The sequence below is a fragment of the Scomber scombrus genome, chromosome 6, assembly GCF_963691925.1.
Source record: "Scomber scombrus chromosome 6, fScoSco1.1, whole genome shotgun sequence".
Classification (NCBI taxonomy): Eukaryota; Metazoa; Chordata; class Actinopteri; order Scombriformes; family Scombridae; genus Scomber; species Scomber scombrus.
The window spans coordinates 14,323,881-14,344,647 of record NC_084975.1 but is presented as its reverse complement, the minus strand read 5'-3'; the positions used below and the strand labels follow the sequence as shown (position 1 = coordinate 14,344,647).

The 20,767-nt window shown below is 39.4% G+C and overlaps 1 protein-coding gene across 1 annotated transcript in view; it reads left to right on the top strand.

The window, feature by feature from the left end:
- itpr2 (inositol 1,4,5-trisphosphate receptor, type 2) overlaps positions 1 to 16,136 on the top strand; it is a 54,822-nt gene extending 38,686 nt beyond the window's left edge. Inside the window, exons 47-57 of the mRNA XM_062420030.1 lie at positions 73 to 265; positions 490 to 615; positions 2,080 to 2,255; positions 2,353 to 2,517; positions 2,670 to 2,853; positions 4,314 to 4,400; positions 5,471 to 5,592; positions 5,802 to 5,967; positions 6,059 to 6,219; positions 12,803 to 12,964; positions 14,734 to 16,136. Coding sequence (XP_062276014.1) covers positions 73 to 265; positions 490 to 615; positions 2,080 to 2,255; positions 2,353 to 2,517; positions 2,670 to 2,853; positions 4,314 to 4,400; positions 5,471 to 5,592; positions 5,802 to 5,967; positions 6,059 to 6,219; positions 12,803 to 12,964; positions 14,734 to 14,814 — 1,623 coding nt within the window. The 3' untranslated portion in view covers positions 14,815 to 16,136. The remainder of the gene's footprint in view (positions 1 to 72; positions 266 to 489; positions 616 to 2,079; positions 2,256 to 2,352; positions 2,518 to 2,669; positions 2,854 to 4,313; positions 4,401 to 5,470; positions 5,593 to 5,801; positions 5,968 to 6,058; positions 6,220 to 12,802; positions 12,965 to 14,733) is intronic.
- The last annotated feature ends 4,631 nt before the right edge of the window (positions 16,137 to 20,767 follow it).

Here is a 20,767-nt window from a genome sequence, read left to right as displayed (position 1 = left end):
TCATCACATCACCCATGTATCCTCTAAATCAATAAAAATCTAATAATTAATGTTATTGTTTTAACCCTTAAGATTGTGCGTCGTGATCGCACCATGGAGCAGATAGTGTTTCCAGTCCCTAACATCTGCGAATATCTCACCGCGGAGTCCAAGTCACGTGTGTTCAACACCACTGAGAGAGACGACCAGGGCAGCAAGGTTAATGACTTCTTCCAGCAGTTTGACAACCTCTACAATGAGATGAGGTGGCAGAAGAAGATCCAAAGTAAGTTTTGACATCCTGAATCTAGCGCTTGGAAAATAATAATGATGGTGGCACCAGAGGCAAGGTGCAGGATGGTTAATCATGATTATCATTCAGGGTGTCCGGTTATTTCTTACTTCCAGAATAAATTCAAGGGCCTGCAGCGATTTTGTGTAATTTAGTTTTAAGTTTTAATTGTACGTTTTTTGTCCCCATACTTACTCTGCCTTGTTATGTTTGTGCAGAAAATACGGCTCTGTTTTGGTTCTCACGCCACATCTCTGTTTGGGGGAGTATCTCCTTCTACCTGGCCTGCCTACTCAACATCTCTGTGGCTGTCTTCTACCCGTTCGGTGATGATGGAGATGAAGGTGATTTTTTTTACTGCTGCAAATTATCTGTGATGTGTTGTATCAAGATTGTCTTTGCTAAAGCGAGACAGTGTTGTTGATGCCAGTTAGAGCTGCAGCCTCCTCTCTGGATAAGTGATAGGGTGATTGTATTAGTTTTTTATGTTGCAAAGGAGGCCCATTGGCCTGGAGCTGGCAACCAAGAGTGACATTGATTGCACATGTTAGGGTCCATTCTTCTGTAAAACTACTGTTGTCATTATCCAACATTACTTGTAATGGTTTGAGGGAGACGTGACATGTTTTATCAGAGTGGAGGTGCTGACATTGGCTTTAGCTTGTTTTAACAGCTGACCTGCCAGTCATTAATGGATCAAACAGACAATGTCAGATTCATGATAACTTTAGGTGTAGGTGTATTAAAGGAGCTACACAGCATGACTAAGGTTGGCTTTTACTTACTAGCTATTTGATTTCAAATAAAATCTAAATTTCTGTGTCTCCAATGATAAAAGTGCCTCCTGGCCAAAACTAATTGCCAGCCTCTGCATTAAATAATTTATAATGTATTGACTATAAAAATTACTCTGCATCAGAGGTGCATTTTATGTGAATGTGTTTTCGGTGGTTGAAAAGTTTAATATAAGTCATACCATAACATACAGATTTGCCTTTTTCACAGAACACATTTGACTTGTCGCAGTAGGAAAAGTACTGGTGTAAATAGTTAATGATGACTGAATTTTGTTTAGCTGCTTTAGTTTCATTGTTAATGTAATTAGTAAGACTTGTACAAGTTTAAATGTCTGATGTTGTGAAAAATGCTTATGATTTTTATTTTGTGTTTGCATTTGAAAATGGCTGCTCTATGCTATTTATTTAAAGACCTGACACACCCACCACACAGGTGTTTTAGATTTATTTGACTCATTACACTTCTGTTTAGTGTAGGTATGTTCAAAATGTGTTTGACTGACATTTCCCTGACTCTGTGAAGGTGGCACAACTCTTCCAGTTCATTTCCTTACATCACATTTATCTGTGATGTTGCCAGGTTGTATTCAGGTTAAATGTATGTGACATTGCCAGCCATATCAGTGGGTTTTTAAGAAGCAATTCAGATTGCTGTTTTTGTGTCATTGTGAGATCAAATGGTTTTAAGCCCAACTTAAACGTATACATGGCTCTTGTGCTCTACTGATAACGTAGGTGTTGGAATTATTTTCCTTTTTAATCAATAAATCATCAGAACATTGCAGTTTCCTGAAAAATCGTCACTTTGTGTGATTTTACAGCGTGAGCAAGTTTGAGTGATGAAGTTGACGGTCCCTATGGATCAGTGTTTGAAATTTTAAAGTGTTGCCTCTGACTGTGTTGAGCCAAGTTAAGCTCTTAGCTCAGGTGAATAATTCATTAAAGAAATGCCACAATGTTTCAGAGCTTTAATGCTCCGCACCTTGATTGATGTTTTATTCTTCTGCCCAGGCACTTTGTCCCCGTTCTGGAATATCTTGCTGTGGGTGGCCTTGGGGGTGTTCACTGCCTTACTTCCTGTATTTCCCAAACCATGGGGGATCCTGTTCTTCCTGGTCTCCCTCATTCTGCGTGCCATCTACACTATGGGTCTCGGCCCCGCTCTGTTGTTACTGGGTACCGTCAATGTAAGTAATTGAACATTTAAGCCATTGGCTAAGGATGTGTTTGTGCCTCCTCATACATCAGAATTGTTCACTCCCTGAGTTTTGTTTTCTCTTTCAGCTGTTCAACAAGATAGTGTTTCTAGTAAGTTTTATGGGAAACCAGGGAACATTCACCCGTGGCTACAAAGCAGTTGTTATGGACATGCTCTTTATCTACCATCTGAGCTATGCCATCATCTGTGTTCTGGGTCTCTTCGTGCACGAGTTCTTCTACAGCTTTTTGGTAAAAAATCTCACACACATTTCTCTTCCTTTGCATTGTGACTTGTTGATCAGCTTAGCACTTCAGGGACAAACATTGTAATTATGTAAGAAATGTTCTGAAAATATACATTTACTGATGACTCACTGATGTTTGTTGATCTCCCTCTGCAGCTGTTTGACCTGGTGATCCGAGAGGAGACGCTGCTCAACGTGATAAAGAGTGTGACGAGAAATGGCCGCTCTATTATTCTGACTGCTGTTCTGGCCATCTTTCTTGTCTACTTCTTCTCCATCATTGGCTTCCTCTTCCTCAAGGATGACTTCCGCATGGAGGTGGACCGCCTTCCTGCACCAGGTTAGAACTCTTTACTGTGACCTGATCCCCTGCCTTAAACAGATGCGTAACTGATAAAGTAAGCTTCTCTATAACATAATGTAGATGTTGCGTGAACATGTGAAGCATATATTTCCTTTATTTGAGCAAATTAAACTTCTTTATGGAATCCAATAAAGCATGTGCCATCCCCCACCTCTCTCCCCTCATTTCCTGTCAGGTATAAAATGTCCCAAAACTGTTTTTTTGTTTCTCCAGGCAGAATTATGACAGTGCCTTCTATTTCATATTTTTAGTCACTGTATTTTCTTTCATGCTGTGGCTGCAGTACTTCTGCATATAACCATTGTTAAACCTAAAACATGTAATAAAACTGTGCTCTCTTACATTTCTGTCATAAACATTTGGTTGTGTTGTCTTCCTCCTTTGAAGTTATCGATAACTTAGAGATTGCACAGCATCAAAGTTAATCAGTTTCAAACCTCAGGCGAGAAAAAGATAACTGATAGACTGAGCAGTTGGTGGACCTTCATGTCAAACAATTCAGCATTGCTGCTTATAACTTCCGAACTATCAAGTCTAAAATCAAAAAGAATCTCAGTTTCAACTTTATAGATTTAAACATTTCTATATTTTGTCTGCAATTTTTTACCTGTCTGGTTTACAATATCTTGATCAAAACCTGTCAAATCAATGTTTGCATATATACATAAAGAATATGGTTTGAACATGTTTTGAAAACACTGTGGTGAGTGTGGGTGTGTTAATGAGCTTTGGCACAGTGCTTCAGTGGTCAGGAAAGACAACCTGCTAGCACATGTGCACCTGTTGCATAACCTGGTGGCCACGCCATCCTGTGTTTTGCTGAATAGAGCACAGCAAAAACGGCAGAGCAGTGATGTGTTATGTAACCAGCTGGGCTCACGCCTGTCTGTCTGTTAGCTGAGGGGTAAGCTGAGGCACAACCAAAGCTCCATCAAGGCTGAGGAGCAACAATGTCCACACCATTTCTGCCACCTCAGGGCTCTGACCCTTGCACCACCGCAGCCCTCCTGTCCCCTCCACTCTTCTTCTTCTTCTTCTCTGCCTCCTGTCTCCCCACCTTGCCCCCAGTCATAGTAAAAGGCCCTTTTGGTTCCACTTTGGCCAAGGTGTAGAATTCTCCTTCTGCCTGTCTGCCTGAGCTGATCACAATCAAGCACAGCAGCTCCTCTGCTGCTAAGGCCTTTACCGGTGCGCAAATGATTTGTTCAGGTTTTTTCAGCAACACTTCACCACCCACCCAGCAGTTGCTGCCTCAGTTTACATGATGTCTTACTATATCTTTCTTGCTGATTTTACTGGTGCTGATTAGAATTAGTGGCAAGGAGTTGTAATACCAGATTACAATTATATCACACTTTTTTATTTGTAAATTCTGTGCATGTACCATTATCATTAATCAACTGCACACAACAATTTTTCCTCTCCTTTCTTTTTAGGAAAAGGGGACATATTGAGTAACACTAAAGCTCCTGACTCATGTATGAAAGATAACTGCCCTGTTTCCTCACCTAAATCTGTTCCTGGTAAGTTTAATGTATGAGTGACTTTCTTTTTTTCTTTTCTTTGCACAACACCCAGCCCATAGTAAAAGTCACTGTTGAGTGGACAAGTTTTAAGATTTAGTCATTTGACTGGGCTGTGGGTGTGGATGTGACCTTTCCGGCAGTAGTCAGTTCCTGAAAGGTTACTCAGACATACACACACACACTGAGAGACACACACGAACACATAATCATACAGTGTATCTCACACTCACACATACACACACACACACACACACGAAGAGGACACAAAGAAACTTGATGAGGCAGAGGGGGTGACTCACACTCATGTTTGTTCTCCTGCGTCTCCATGGATCACCTGCACTATAGGGGCACACACGTGATCTCATCCACATACTTCACCTCCTGTTTCTCCTCAACAGTCATGCTGTGAAAGCCATTTCCTATTTACAGTATATGTACATTTCATATTTGATATAAATAATACATAACATTTCTTCATAATTTATAGCACTCTTATTCTTCTAATTTTTTCCCAGTTTTATCCTTGCTTTTGAGGAGGTGTGGGAGGTGGTGGTCTCATTTTGATCTTTAGTCACACCATTACCAGCTGTTTCTATGTAAAAGTGTTTAATTGTCATCTCAGAAAGTCAGCTGAGGGATTATTTCCTGTATTAAGTAAGACTGTAGTTTTATTTAAATCTTTTACACATCCTCAATTCACTTATATTGAACTCAGCTCAGACTAACTTCAACTGAGATTAATGGTTTGAAAGAATTGTTTTAAGTCATGGAAATTTGATTGATTCTTATGTCATCAAATAAGAAAAACAAAATAAAGAAAAGGGTACTTTAGATTTAGATTTACATTTTAAGCCTGTCAAATTAATTATGTGTAATTTCCAGTTTGTTGGGTTCTACTGTCTGTCCTTATAGCTTTCAGAACAGTTTGGTACTGAACATTGAGTCTCGTCCTGTCTAATGTTGTTATGTTTTCTCTTAATTTATTTTCCTTCCTCCTGTGTCACTTAAATTCTGCCTAAATCTGCCTCACTCTCCGCTCACATATTGTCCTGTGTGTCTGGTTATAGAAGAAGACGATGGAATAGAGAGGGTGTGCGACACTCTGCTCATGTGTATAATCACAGTGTTGAACCAAGGGCTACGTAATGGAGGTGGGGTAGGAGACATTCTCAGAAGACCCTCCAAAGAGGTACGAGAAACGTCCAGTAAATGAATGTTAATTAGCATTAACTTTTTACATTAAGATATTTTTTCTACATTCAGTGTTTGTTTTCATTGTCTGAAGCTATAAATAAATGGCATGTGTGGCGCATCAGCTTCTGTTTAAGATGAAATTCAAATCTTAGAAGTTTTTTAATGCATTTTCCTCTATATTTGACATATTATTGGACCATCCAGGAGCCTCTGTTTGCAGCCCGTGTGGTGTACGACCTTCTATTCTTCTTCATCGTTATCATCATTGTTCTTAACCTCATCTTTGGTGTTATCATTGACACCTTCGCGGACTTGAGGAGTGAGAAACAGAGGAAGGAGGAGATCCTAAAAACCACCTGTTTCATCTGTGGTATGTACAAACCTGTGGTTCACTCAGTGTATGAAAAACACTGCACCATATATTTGGGAAAATGATATAATATGGAGTTCATGTCTTGCAGGGTTGGAAAGGGACAAATTTGACAACAAGACGGTGTCCTTCGATGAGCATATCAAGTCTGAGCACAACATGTGGCACTACCTTTACTTTCTGGTTCTGGTCAGGGTGAAGGATCCGACTGAGTACACTGGTCCGGAGAGTTATGTGGCCCTGATGATCAAGGTCAGTACCTCAGTAACTCAGTACCTTTCTGATGCGGTTTTATGCAAGCTGTAAAATGGTGTATTATTCCAGGAACATTCGGACAAACAAGCACATTCATTTCACATCCTAAATCATGTTTTTCTGGCGAGCTGTGCCAGCAATCAGCACACAGATGTCAGAGTTATAGTGTTTAAAAGTTGTGCAGCCTTCCTTTCTTAGCAGACTGGCACAGTGTGTTAGAGAGGCGTGAGGCTCTACAGCAGACGAGATGATCGAAAAAGGAGACAGAGCCTCCAGGCCTGGGCCATGATTCCCAATTTATTCTCCTTCCCCCTCACTGCTGGAGAGAGATGGGTCTCTGTGCTCAGGTAGTCTTCTTAACCTGCTAGGACACACTGTGGTTAAATAATAATTAAACCCAGTCAAGCTCTATTATCATCAATGCACCAACTTGCTGCACTGACACAGACAAGAAGTTGAAGGATGTAAGGACAACTAAAGGTGTTGCCATTAAGTTAATGGATTTAAATGAAGTCTCGGTGCACAATGGCACATTTTGTGATTAACATTCGACCGTGATGGGCATAAGAATGGTCGCATTATAATGAACAATTTGCATAACAAACAGGTGACAGACATCAAATTAATATGCATCAGCAGGTCCTCCAACAGGTTGTTTTTTCTGAGGCCAGGCCAAGGTATTGCTGTATGATGAGGTAATGATGAGTCAGGAATTCATATTAACACCACTTGATAACCTGCAGAGCACAAAGACTCACAGGAAGGTAATACACTCTAAACTAAAGCCATTTTTTCTGACCATTTTATTTATTTGTGCAGCACGTATGTGTTTTATAAAGTTATATTCTTTCATGATGCTCACAAAGGGGCACAGCAATGTTAGAGTGAGGGTTTCTGGCATAATTTACACTACTTGTAGGGCACATGGAAAAGGGACAAAAAATCCCAGCTGGGCATATGCTCATATCAAACCAACATGAGGAGCCCCAAACAAAAATTTGTCAGAACATGCTGTGTTTATATAGGAAGCCATCACTAAAAAAAGATAAATATGGAAGATATGGAAGAAAACCCCTTGAAACCCTTTTTTTCTCTCCGAAGTTTTCTTGTGTTGTGGAGTTTAATAGACAGATGTGGTCAAGTAAGGTCATATCTGGTTTTGAGAAAAATGTCTCTGCAACTATCAGATGGATTGCTATGAAACTTGGTACATTCATGTCAACCTCAGGATGAATTCTAATAACATCTCCTTAGACTGAATGTAAGTGAGCATACTGTCACTTTTTTTGCTTAAGTTTAGCATTTTGCTCAAAGCCCCTTTGTAAGTACCTATGTACAGCCTCACAGAGCCACTAGCATGTCTGTAGACCTGCTTCAAATACAGTAAGCTACTTTGGATTAGCAAATAAGTGCAGTGAAAGAAGATGTAAAAAAACAAAAAAACAGCTACATTTGAAAATGGAGTCCATATTGTTGATCTCTGCACCAACCTACCCCACCTTTCCTCTCTACACCGCAGGCATGAGTAGGATTTTAGGATTTGACTTGACATATAGGTAAGAGAGTATGTATCTGTGTCTGTGTGTGTCAGGTGGGAGAGCACCAGTGTGCAGTTGGGGCTCCACACGTTAAAGTCCATTTTTATCCTAATCTCCTGCACTACTGCACTACAGTTTTTGGGCCAACAATTCAACATGAAGCTACTTGGCTAATTAAAACTATGACCTCCTGCCCACATGTTGGAAAAGAACTGAAACATGATGACCTCAAACACACACATGCATGCATGAACAGACTCACACACGGAATCTGACTTTCAAAATGAGTGCATGTGGTTGGGTAGGATAGAGTGATGTGGTGGTAAGCAGCAGAATAGGATCGTGTTACACTGTCTGATGGTGTGCTGTGCATGCGATGTGAATCTGTGCGCGGGTGTTTGTGTGTGAAATTATGACAGCGACTACAGGCCTAGCAGGTACTGCAGCAGCCACAACGCTGTTACATAACCCATCTCAAGTGGCCTGCTAATAGCTCAGCCTGCCTGGCACGTGCTCTCCTGTCCCTTTCTCTCTCTCTCTCACACATACACACACACATACAGAGTTGCCATCACATCATGAACCCTTCATTTACTTAACAACACACATGTGTCATGCTGTCTGTAACAAAAGCAACGCTGAATAGAACAGGACCCTGCACTTGTGCGGTAAAGTGAGGGCAGAAGTCAAACTTTGTCTCACGAGTTGTTGGATTATAGCTCTCATTTTAAAAAACAGCTACGCCAAAGGTGTGTGGGTGTGTGTGTGTGTGTGTGTGTGTGTGTGTGTGTGTGTGTGTGTGTGTGTGTGTGTGGGTGTGGGTGTGTGTGTGTGTGTGGTAACTGTAGAACGTGATACTATGTTTCCACTCATCTGGTACACTCTCTGTTTACGTGTGCTGTCGTTGTCTCTCAACTCTCTATCTTTGTGGTTGTTGATTATATGAGTTGTAGCACTACGTCATTCAACAGCTGGAACTTTGTTATTTTTAGTTTAAATTCCTGACCAAAGTGCAGTACTGCATACAAGATAAATAATCTATATCACTGTGGACAGAGTGCAACCCAAAATGCAAAGAGCAACAGTGATGTTTCATGTGATTTTAATAAAACATGGTAGCATTTTCCTTTAGGAATATCCAGAGCACAACACACCCTATTTCATAATAAATACATTTAATGATTATTCCTTCAATAATTTATGAATAATGAAGTCCACTCTATACCAAGTCCAATATATACAATAATAACAATTGCCTGCTTAAAGTTATTACAGTGCATTGTGGTGTCTTCAGATATCTTAAAAATATAAAATTAAAATTAAAATTGTATATAAAAAGGAGAAAAACAACTAAATCTTCACATTTCAGAAACTGTAATCATCAAATGTTTGAATTTTTCTTTGATGAATGGATGCATTTTCTGTTGATCAGCTGTGGTTATATATTACTAGCTATCATTATTATTACTATTATTATTCCTGCACTCTTTTATATTACCTTTATATGTACCATTTAGACCATGTTTAGAGCTTGTCTTATACGTAAATTAACTACTATATCAAAATTATAAGATGTGTTTTAATTTACAATATGTCAGAAAAGGGATTATAATAATGTCAAACAGTTGCATTTCCTTTTATTTTAAAACATCATTATTAAATACATTTTGGGGAGAATTTTTAAGCTAGACGGTAACGTAGACAAATAGAGACCAGACTGCTAATTGTAGCCTCACTGGCCTTTGTCTAACATTGGAAACATCTGAGGTTGTTCCCACAGCCTGTGTGCAGCAGCGATCAGACTTTTTTTTGTTTTTTGTTGTTGTAGCGTTTCTGTTCAGTTGAAGTGCAGTACGTGGTGAAAAACACTAGCAGTATGGTGGCGGCAGCAGAGTGAGAAGCACATGAATGTCTGTAAATTCATGCTCACTGAGGTGTTTAAATTGATCACTGAAGCAACACTAAAGCTGACTCATTCAGATGGTACAACACACAGTGGACTACTGTACAATCCAATGAAGAGCAACAAGTTAAGAATGGGGCAGTTCAGAATTCTATACAGTCACACTTTAATTTTATTACATTAATTTAGAGATGATGCTTCAACCGACATGAGCAATTGTACATTCAAACCAGATACTGTATTCATCCCTAGTACTGTCTCTTTTTAAATCTTTGAGGTTACTTAATCCATCAGTTATGGATGACTTTATTAAACGAGCATCAGATAGCCCTCAGTGTCAGAGATGTTGAAGCTTTGTGTTTGAGCTCACAGAACCTTTGCTGTGTCCTCCAAGCTGTAAGAAAGAAAACTATTCTATTCATTCAACGCCTCAACGCCAAAGGTCCAAATTAGCCCAAGATTCCCAGGCAAGCTCTTATAGAAAGACTTGATTCATAATGTGTAGCTCAGCAGTCATACTTAATCAGTCTAACTGCTTCTCCTGTAATCAGGGATGAAAAAGTATTATATTCAAGAGTACTGATAGCTAACTTTAATGTTGTTCAGAGTAGAACATTTTGAAGTAGAGGATTACTATAATACAAGTTAGATAAAGAGGTAATGTATATCTTTATGCAGTAATCTGATAAAGATACACTTTGTTAAATATGATAACTGTAAAAAGACCAATGTGGCATCCTGACAATAACAATCCTAACCTACTTACAGTAGGATGTACACGCAAGTAGATAAAAAGATACTCAGTTAAAGTAAAATTTGTAGTTTTACATTAACTTCCACACTTCCCAGTGTTTCTTTCTCTTTTAGCTAGCTACCTTAAGCTACAAACATGGGATAAATTAAAGAAAAACCTGTACAGGTTTGAATGCTTGACCCCTGTGATGAGGGGATCTGGTGGCTCTGTTATGCTGTGGAGGCCATTTTGCTGGCATAGTTTGGATCCACTTGTCCCTTTATATGGAAGAGTCACTGCAAATGTTGTTCTGAATGATCACGTTTATCCTATGATGAAACATTTCTATCCTAGTCTCTTCTAGGATGACAATGGCCCCATCCAAAGGGCCCCATCCACAGTGACATTATATCATTGACAATGCAAATGACCGAAAGAAAACAGACTGTTTTTTTGTTGTTGTTTTTTTTTGGTGCATGTGCCCCGTGCCTCCCCCGGCAATATACTGCCCTGGGCGGCTGCCCATATTGCCCATATCTAAATCGCTACTGATTAATGTGCTAATGTTAAAATTGTTAATATGATAAGACAATATACATCTGAGTCTGAGATGACCTGTACAGAGGATAAACCCTTCATGTAACAACATGACCTTAATAGACTGGTTCACATTTTTTCAAGTCTGTCCTGAAAAACAGTCAGGTCCCCATATGAACACTTTGTCCCCCATCAATTACATTGAAAGCACACTTGGAGGGCATCTTCTAATCATCAATATGAACAGAGGTAATGATTACAACCTGTTTCAATGTTTCAATGACTATTGTTTTAAGAAAGGCTTGAAAAATGATGAACCTATCTTGTAATTTTCTTTGTCATCATCCTCAGTTCAAGAATGACATGTATTTTGCGACTAGTGGGGAATATTTGATATTGGCAATGCTTCCCTTTCCCACCTATTCAGCAGTGTTTTTGTATGGTGTGTAATGAGAATTATGGCTTCACAGACCGTAATGCTTTTGCTCTGACCTAAAATGATTGTTTTGATTATTGTTAGTTGTGTAATGCCATGAAATGAATCACAGGCCTAAATGTCTGTTTTATAAAAACAGCAAAATATGTCATAAATTTGGAACAATTTTATTTACTTTTACTTTTACTTTTAATATATATAGAATTAAAGCAAAGATGTCTTACTGGTCATCATGTAATAATGGTTGTCTAATGATGAATGATAGAATAGGTGACAAAAGTATATTAGTATTGTTTTCAAACTTTGGAGCAGAAATCCCATGATATCACAGCCATTAATGTCCCACTCAACAAAGTGTGATAAACTCATTAAGTAAAGAAACAACAACAAATAACCCACACACTCCACATTCCTCTGCATCTTCAGACTCCACTCTTCTCATGCGCTCCTCTCTGTCCTCAGCGTCTTACAGTCTGATCAGTCTTTTTCTCCCTGAAGTCTGCTCTTATATAAGAGTAGGTGGGAGAATACCTCACTCCTCCTACTGGACTTACTGTGGTGCCAGTCAAATCCCACTCTCAGCACCTTTTAAGTAATTTTTATCAGAAGAACTGGCAAAGGAATATTACATAAGATCAGCTGATGGCGGTTTGTCTCACTTTCAGGGACATGCGTGTTGTAAAACACACACTCTTGCTCATATCGTGCTATGTACACAACCATACAGATGCACACCAACAGTAAACACACCCACACAAACACAGACACACTTAAGTCCATTACATAATGCTATAGGTTCATTTTGCTCCCTGTTTTCTCATGTCGTTACTGCAGATGGTTTGCTCTGTCCACTGCACTGTTGGAAAAACAGATAATAAATTATATGTCTGTTTTGCATATGAGCATACACACACACACACACACACACACACACACACACACACACACACACACACACACGCAGATACACAATATAACACTAGACTCCCAGTTGTGTTCTTGATAGACGACAGTGACTCATCCCCACATCAACAGTGTGTTTATGGAGTGGGTGAGAATTGAAATGCCAGTTACTGTTCATTTGGTGTATAATTGCTTTCTGCAGTATCCAAGAGATAGCAGTGCTGGTTAAAAAAATGTTACACTGTCAAGCGCAAAGCAGAGAGCAGCTTCCATTCTGATGGAATGATTAATATTAAACCTTCACGCCCTTCTCCTGTTACCAATACCTCTCTGTTTACTCTCCTCCTGCAGTCTGGCTTTAGCACTGTAATGCTCCCCGCATGTCTATGCAAATCCTGCTTGTCATTGTCTGAGCCAACATACTGTTGCTGTTGTCTCTCTGACCTACTGAGTCAGCTTTATTTCAGCTTTTTATGCCTTTAACCTCTCACTACTTCTCTCATATTCTATTTCCCCCTTTGGTCTCCCAGGAAAAGAACCTGGAGTGGTTTCCCCGAATGAGAGCCATGTCTCTGGTGAGCAGCGAGGGAGACAACGAGCAGAATGAGATGCGCTCTCTGCAGGAGAAACTGGACAGCACTGTCACTCTGGTATCTCAGCTCTCTGGCCAGCTGGCTGAGCTCAAAGAACAGGTAGAGTGACATTTCAGGCCGCTTTCATACTGTTGTGAGAAAAACTCTGATATGAGCACTGTGATAGTCTAAACTGCATGACTAACTCATAACATTAAGCAAAAGTTTCCTGTTTTTAAGAAAAATTGTAAAACATTGTTTTTAGCTGTATGCTGTTTAAACAACTATGCACTCCACGTGCTAGCTGACCTTGTGACTCCTTTCACCTCAAAACACCCGCGGGGCAAGAGGTCACATGTAAGAGGAAGCATCAGCAGTCTCATTTTGCTCTATATATCTCTGCACTGAGCAGTCTTGATGGATTCTATCAGACCTTTGATGCTCCTGAACGCAGCACGACAGGTGACTATCACGTCAGCAATCAACGCAACTGAGAGCCTCCAGTGAGCCTCTGGCTGTTTGGATGACTAGCTCTGCTGCTGCAGTGTGACTGTTCACTCTTATCACCTGCCTCCCATGCATGTGATTCCAGTCACAGGCCTGTCCTTGTTCCTCTTCTGCCAGATGTGTGAAAACAGCTCCTGCTGGGGGAGGATCACACTCCAATAAACAAAACAACAACCTATGTCGACCTCAGCAAGCAGTAAAGTCTGTAACAACTCCCTGCTGACCAGCATCCTATGTCGAACCCCTTTAACAAACAAGTTTGTGTGCTGTTGTGGTGCCCTTGAGCAAGAGCCTTATCTCTGAATCTGCATCTTGGGTCAACTACAGGCTATCTTATTCTCATCTAGGTTTACATTGATCAATACTGACTCATCTGGAGTCATTGGGTTAGTCAAGAATTTCACTCCACCTTTATTATGAACAAGACATTTGGAAAACACTTCATGAAGTGAGTGTAATTGCACTAAATTAGGTGAGGCCCAATCACAGCTCTGCAGTCACGAGGGGAGGCCTGCAGGTCTCAGTGTTTCTGATTGGTAGGAAGCTCGTGCAGCTCCTCCCTTATTACAACCTGTGCTTGACCCTCTTTATATATCACAGTGTGTGTATGTGTGTGCGTGCACTCTGTGTTTTTGTGGGTTTCACAGTTCTGCACCATGAACACAGTTTCCTGTAATCTGCATGCACAGTTCATGGTTTACAGAGCTACTGGCCTTCATACTGTATGTGACGTCAATGCTGAAACCATTGCAAATGTAATGGCTGTGAGAAATCAGGCGCTTCTGATTCATGAAATCCCCCCCACTCTTACATCCAACGTGCAGGTCACACTTCTGCACAATAATAGGCCCCCACGTGATGGTGTCCTCTAAAGTTTCCACAGGACACTTTGGTTTCCAGTCATAACATCAGTGCTGTACAAAGCAATTTGCATACAACTATGGAGAGGATTTATCTCTTTTATAATGTCTAAGTCAAATGTTGAAACGGAAATTTAAAATGAATACCAAACTGTTACAGAATACTTGTTTGCTGAGTTTGAAATTAGTAATTCAAAAAGTCTGGTTGTGCTATTCAGTATTTTTAACATGCATCAGCTAATCCAGATTCATTTCTAAAGTAATGAGCCAATGAGTCATTTTGTTTTGTCTAAATAAATTTACTCGCTCTTGGAGTAGAGATTTACAAAGTCATTTTACCTACACTCCAAGTTCAAATACATAAACGTTCCCCTCTGGAATGCAATTATGAACATAGTGGGAACATTTTGTTTTGCATAATAAAGTGCCTATTAGAACAGTAACAGCACAAATATAAGTTTGGAGATCATGTGTATGCTCGATGCAAAGGTTGATGTTTTTATTTCTCTGTCTCCTCCACAGATGACGGAGCAGAGGAAGAACAAGCAGAGGCTTGGATTCTTGGGTCCTCCTCAGCCAAACCATCACATCCCAGCTCATTGAGGGACTCAAGGCTAAAACGGGACACAAAAACCAGCCTCTCAACTGCAGGCTCGCAGTATGAACTAGATAGAAAAGCAGACACACATAAACTCCAGCCTTAAGAACAAGATATGTGCTTAGATGTACACCTACAGTTACTAATGTAAAATTGCAAGAGGTCAGCAGCTGCTGACATGTAATTTTTGACATAGTGCCTTTTCTATGATACAAACACTGCCTTATATGATACAACCTGTGCTTTATGAGCTCACTCAGCCATTACGAGCACACTTTACAGGCTGTCTGCGCACACTCTGGTATGCAGTGGGACTCGCTCTGTGAATGATTGGCCAGGCATGGCACACATCTGCCAGTGTAGTGTTAGTGTGCCAGATCGAGGTCAAGAAAATGTTAAGGTAAGGTTCATGAAGAAGTGCTGTTAAGTCTGTGGATAGCCTTCACTTTGGCGTGATTCCTTGACTGTCTCAGTGTTGATGTGTCAGTGAGCGGACAGACCGCTTTCACAGAGATCAGTGATTGGCTGTCAACTGAGAAGTTGGGGATGTTTTCATCACTGATTGGCCCCCTGGGGAAGAGTGTGTCCACTAATATTAAGTATTCTCCCCTTTACCTTTTAGATTTCTGCTTGAATTTATAAGAAAATGTGTTGTTCATAACTGGAGTATTATTTTTGCATTTTGGAAAAGGAATCATGCTGCCTCACTCATTAAGTTTTATAAACAGTACATTGCAATAGCTGAAAGTGCACTTTTTTAAAAGAAAAAAGGGAAAAAGTTAAGCCTGTAACTGGAGACATTAGTTAGTTTTGGGTATTATTTCCGCATGCTTCGTACTCTGTTTAAAAATGCTTTCACTGCACCATTTCAGTTGCCTTTTTACAGATTTCTACAGAGTATATAAGTAACAGAAATGTGAATAAAAATAATGATTACATGTGTGCAGAACTTACTTGAAAATTATTTTATGTCTAAATCTAATATTGGTACATAATGTAGTATGGACTGGAGATGGTATGCTTACAGTTCCTTGTTACAATATGAACATCCTCATTTCCTTAGAGATGTCAGTTAATAATGTAATATTTACTGTATTTGCTATCTTCATCTTCTACTGTTTCTTAATTTTTTGTGTGTAAATCATTCTCACTAGTCTCTTGTACTAGTCTCTTAGGTCTGAACTTGTGTTTTTAAACTTGCACATACTAAAGGCAAAGTATGAGTGCATGCACCTGATGAAAACTACTTTGACACTTTTTGCTTAAACAAAGTGTATAGAAAAATGTATTTTATGTGGTCAGATGTTGTAATAAATTTGTAACAAGACTAACTGGCGTGGTTTTTAGTCTGCAGCTAGCCTCAGTCCTTGTTGTTGTTGTTGGGGATGACTGGGTACTATCCAACACTCACCCTGACCCCATACCAGCCCACACACACACACACACACACACACACACACACACACACACACACACACACACACACACACACACACACACACACACACACACACACACACACACACACACACACACACACACTCACTCACTCACACTTGGACTTGTCCATGAAGTGGACAAGTCCACAGGATTGTATTTCAGCTCATGAAGCACGGGTAGTCATCTAATATTAAAAGCAGAGTTCATAGATATATTGTGCATGCTGTCACTGTAATGCTTTTGTTGTGCTCATCTTGATATTTCGTTGCAGCTAATTAATACTGCTGGTGATAAAATGCACAGAGAATCTGAACCAGACTCTGGAATTTAACCTTTGTTCTCACATCAGTCCACCTCATGAGAGTTTAATACTCTTTAACATTGAATGAAGTAATTAAAATACAGATTAGACCAGCAGATGTGGAAAGTAGTCTTCTGCAGATACTGTATTGAGTTCTTCTGTCTTTTCCAAGCCTTATTTTTATTTGTGAAATAATGAATTCCTTCACAAGTATTAGGGAATGGTCACCACATATCCATCCACAATGTTGGTAATTTAGCATCACTTGTGGAAATTGATTATTCAAAGCTGTAGGCTGGTTGATTATCTGCATGTTTGCGCTTGTGTAACACATTTGAGATAATATATAAGAATCCCAAAAAGGCCTCAACTGGTCTTCTATCCTGTCCTGTCATTTACCCTCTACAGAGAAGCCCATCCATCTTGGCTCCAGTCCGCTGTTTACGCTGGCAGGCCTGCATTTGCTCCTGCTGCCTGTGACAGCCATTAAAATTAGCTCACGCAGTGCCATAATGGTGAGCAGCTGTCACTGCGTAGACAAGAAGGGTGAAGTGCAGCATTACTGGAATGTATTGGACTCAGAGAGGGAGGGGAGGGGAGATAGTAATACTAGGACTATCATTACTGTCTGGCAAAGTCTTATTGCCATCGTGTGACACCAAACAAACATCCACTGCTCAGATCTGCATCACTTCCTAAACAGATCATGTTTATCAGCAGAGATTTATGTTTGGACCAGGAAGAGAAAGCATTTAACTTTGGTGTCCACTTACCAAAGAACTTTTTAAATCACTTGGGAAAAATCAGCTTAGGAAAATAGGAGGGTCGATTACATTTCATCCTCATCCTCTCAGAACACACTGAACCTTTTAAATGCACGTGAGGAAAAATGTCATCTCTTTGCGAGCCACAGTTTAAATTCACGTGCTTAACTGGTGTGTATTTAATAGTGAGAGGGAGAAAAACACCCAGAGAAAGTCAATAAATGCAAGGCAACGTCCCAAACTCTGGCTGGAAGCAGTGGTTTGTCCACTTGGAGTGAGGCAGGCATTTTCAGTTTCAGACCAAACTGACATCTCACAATAACACATTTAAACTATAAATTAAAACTAAATTAAATATTTAACCAGATATCAACAACATATACTCCAGAGAGAGATTATCAACTGCATTGTTAAAATATTGAATGAGAGTCCAGTATGTTGTTAAGTTTCTGTGAACGTTGTTGTCATTTGTGTCAATACACATGTTGATCTTCTTTCCTCTGCTCTCTCCTCTATAGACTCACAGCAGTGTCAGTGGCCACCAGAATCAGATACCACTCAGAGGTTTTGCTCTGGAAGATCAATTGACCACACAGAAAGTTATCACTGAGCAGGAAGAAGAGGGCGGAAGGTCCCTCCTTGCTGTCATTTTTATAAATAAACATGCCCCCATGATGACTGGCATGTGACTTCCTGTATCTGGGTGCAAGATTGAGCCTTGGTTGTCACATGATGCATTGACACCATAACACAACACGGAAAAACACTCGTCTGTCATCCATTACTGTACATGCAGCTGCAGTACATACAGTGTGAGGTTATATGTGAAATGCATAATTTCATGCAGAATAAAAGAACTTGTTGGTTTTCACATTAATATTGCAAACTGTTATCCAACAGAGCTCCATCATCACTCAAAAAATCAGAGAGAGAATACAGATGAACAGATAAAGCCAGTGGACCAAACACTGAAACAAATGATAATTCAGATAACAAAAATGTTATACAGGTTACATACATTTACAGTTTTAGCAGCTTTCCTAATGTTAGAATGAAGGATTGTTGTAATGTGTTGCTTGATTTCATTTTCAAAAACAAAAAAACATGGTTTATGGTTGAAAAACTGATTTAGCAAATAATACATTTAAATTGATGATATAGTATTGATTTGCTGTTGTAGAAGTGGAAGTTAAAAAGCCACATTTTTATAGGAAAGGAAACATTCAGAATAAATATATTGGGAATATATATACAGACATCATGCTAAAAAATACAAGAGTGGGGACCAAAATAAATAACATAAATCTTCCGGAACTAGTTGCCAAAGTGAGCAATCCACATCCATCCATGTTCTTTTTATTTCTTTGTAGACATAACTTTGGGAGGGGGGGGATAAAAATGATGAATCGTTTTAAAAGTCACTCCCTTAACCTTATTTATAGTCAGATTATTTAGAAGGTAAACACCAGATTTTCTTCTAGTTTAGGTCTGACGTAAAGTTATTCCAGTAAGAAACTACATTTGGAACAGAGGCTATTTCTCCTTGAGATAAGCACAGAGACGGATGTTACTGAGTTTTCTAAGGAGCATTACGAAACCAGAAGGAACTGCATCAAAAACTAAAGCATATTCCCTCTGTGGTATAGCATTACCATACTTGTCTAGACGTTCAGAGCATGACATTAATACACCACTAGGATTGAGGAGATGATTAACCAGATAAATTCCATGGACAAACCAGTTTTCCAACAATAATTTATGTTTGGATATTATATCTCTATTGATCCAGAGGTAGTATCTGTGTGGGAAACAAGTATGTTTATAAATTAAAGACCAGGAAAGGAGCATTTGTTTGTGAAAATTTGACAATTTTAAGGGGATTTTTTTTCAGCATTGTACCTGCAAAGTAAAATAAATTTAAGAACTCAGAGCTAAGAAGTTTTGAGAATAAGTACTTGGGAATACATTTCAAAATGGAAGTTGCACCTGTTAACCAAATTTATCTTGAAAGTATTGTTAAGGAGCAGAAGAGCAGATTGGATGTGGATCAACATTTTTATGCAGATGACATACAAATCCACCTTTCATTTAAATCCAGTGAGGCTAACAAAGCTTCTTGACTGTCTTAACGCCATTAAAAACTGGCAAAAAAAATTCAGCTCAGTGTTGAAAAGACTGAGGTTCTGGGTTTTGCACCAGAGAAGGATGTCCCTGTCATTATGAAATATTTGAGATCTCTTTCATCCACTGCCCAATCCAGTCTGCATAATCTAGGAGTAACATTTGACCAATACACATCATTTGACACCCATGTTAAGCAGCTGACCCGATCCTGTTTTTTGCAATTGAGAAACATCAGTAAATTAAGATCTATAGTTTTTTTTTTCTTTTATAGTTTCTAAGACTGAGCTAGAGATGCTTATCCACACTTTCATCTCACTATTTTCCTCTCTGAGTATTTCTGCCCTTGATCATCTTCAAACAGTCCAAAATGCTACAGCAAGACTTCTCACCAGATCACATAGACGGGTTCATATAACCCCTGTTTTAAAAACTCCCCATTGGCTTCCAGTAGCATTTAGAATACAATTTAAGATCCTCATTCTCACCTTCAAAGCATTACATGGTCAGACCTCTTACACCACTACTCATTAGCTCGCTCCCTTTGGTCACACACGCAAAATCTGCTCTCTGTTCCACGCAGCCACCTAAAGACCTGTGGTGATCGGGCTTTAGAGGCTGTAACACCTAAACTCTGGAATGCTCTGCCTGCATCCATGCAGTCTGTTAATTCATTTGTGACTGAGTGTTTCACAGAAAAGTAAAACAAAAATGGAACATTACAATTTTTGAGGGTGGGCAGCGACTGATGTTTCAACAGAGCCCCGAGGAATGAGAAAGTGTCTTTTATGTAGCAATGGCAACTTAAACCTGTGAAGCAACTTTTAAAAAATAAGTGGTGTCATCAGGCAGCTGACTAATAATGATCTCATTTTCAGCTGTTATGAAGTATAGAAGTATAGTGTGTAGAGAGGTGCCTGCATACTTTTTACCTAAACAATTTGCATTCATATACAGGGTCCTGATAGCTGCACAAAAGTAAGCACCAGACCCAGATTTTTTCCATGGCCAGAAAAAGTTGTGTTTGACTTTGTCAAATACCTTCCAGAAATCAAGAAACAAACAATCATACATACAAAACATATCATCACTGCAAAAATTACCATTGTAATCATTGTTAAGAAAGTGAATTGGCTGTCATCTCAATGCAAAGCAGATCTTTCCTAGGCTTTGGAAATAGAGTTAAAAGTTCATGAAATAAAATGGGAGAAAGAGTTTGATTTTCAGTGCTGTCTATAAACACATTATGGGGGGAGTGGATTAGTTGCTCTGCAAAAGCAATTTAAAATTCAGAAGCTGTCAACCCTGGTGATTTATGAATGGCAAACAGGA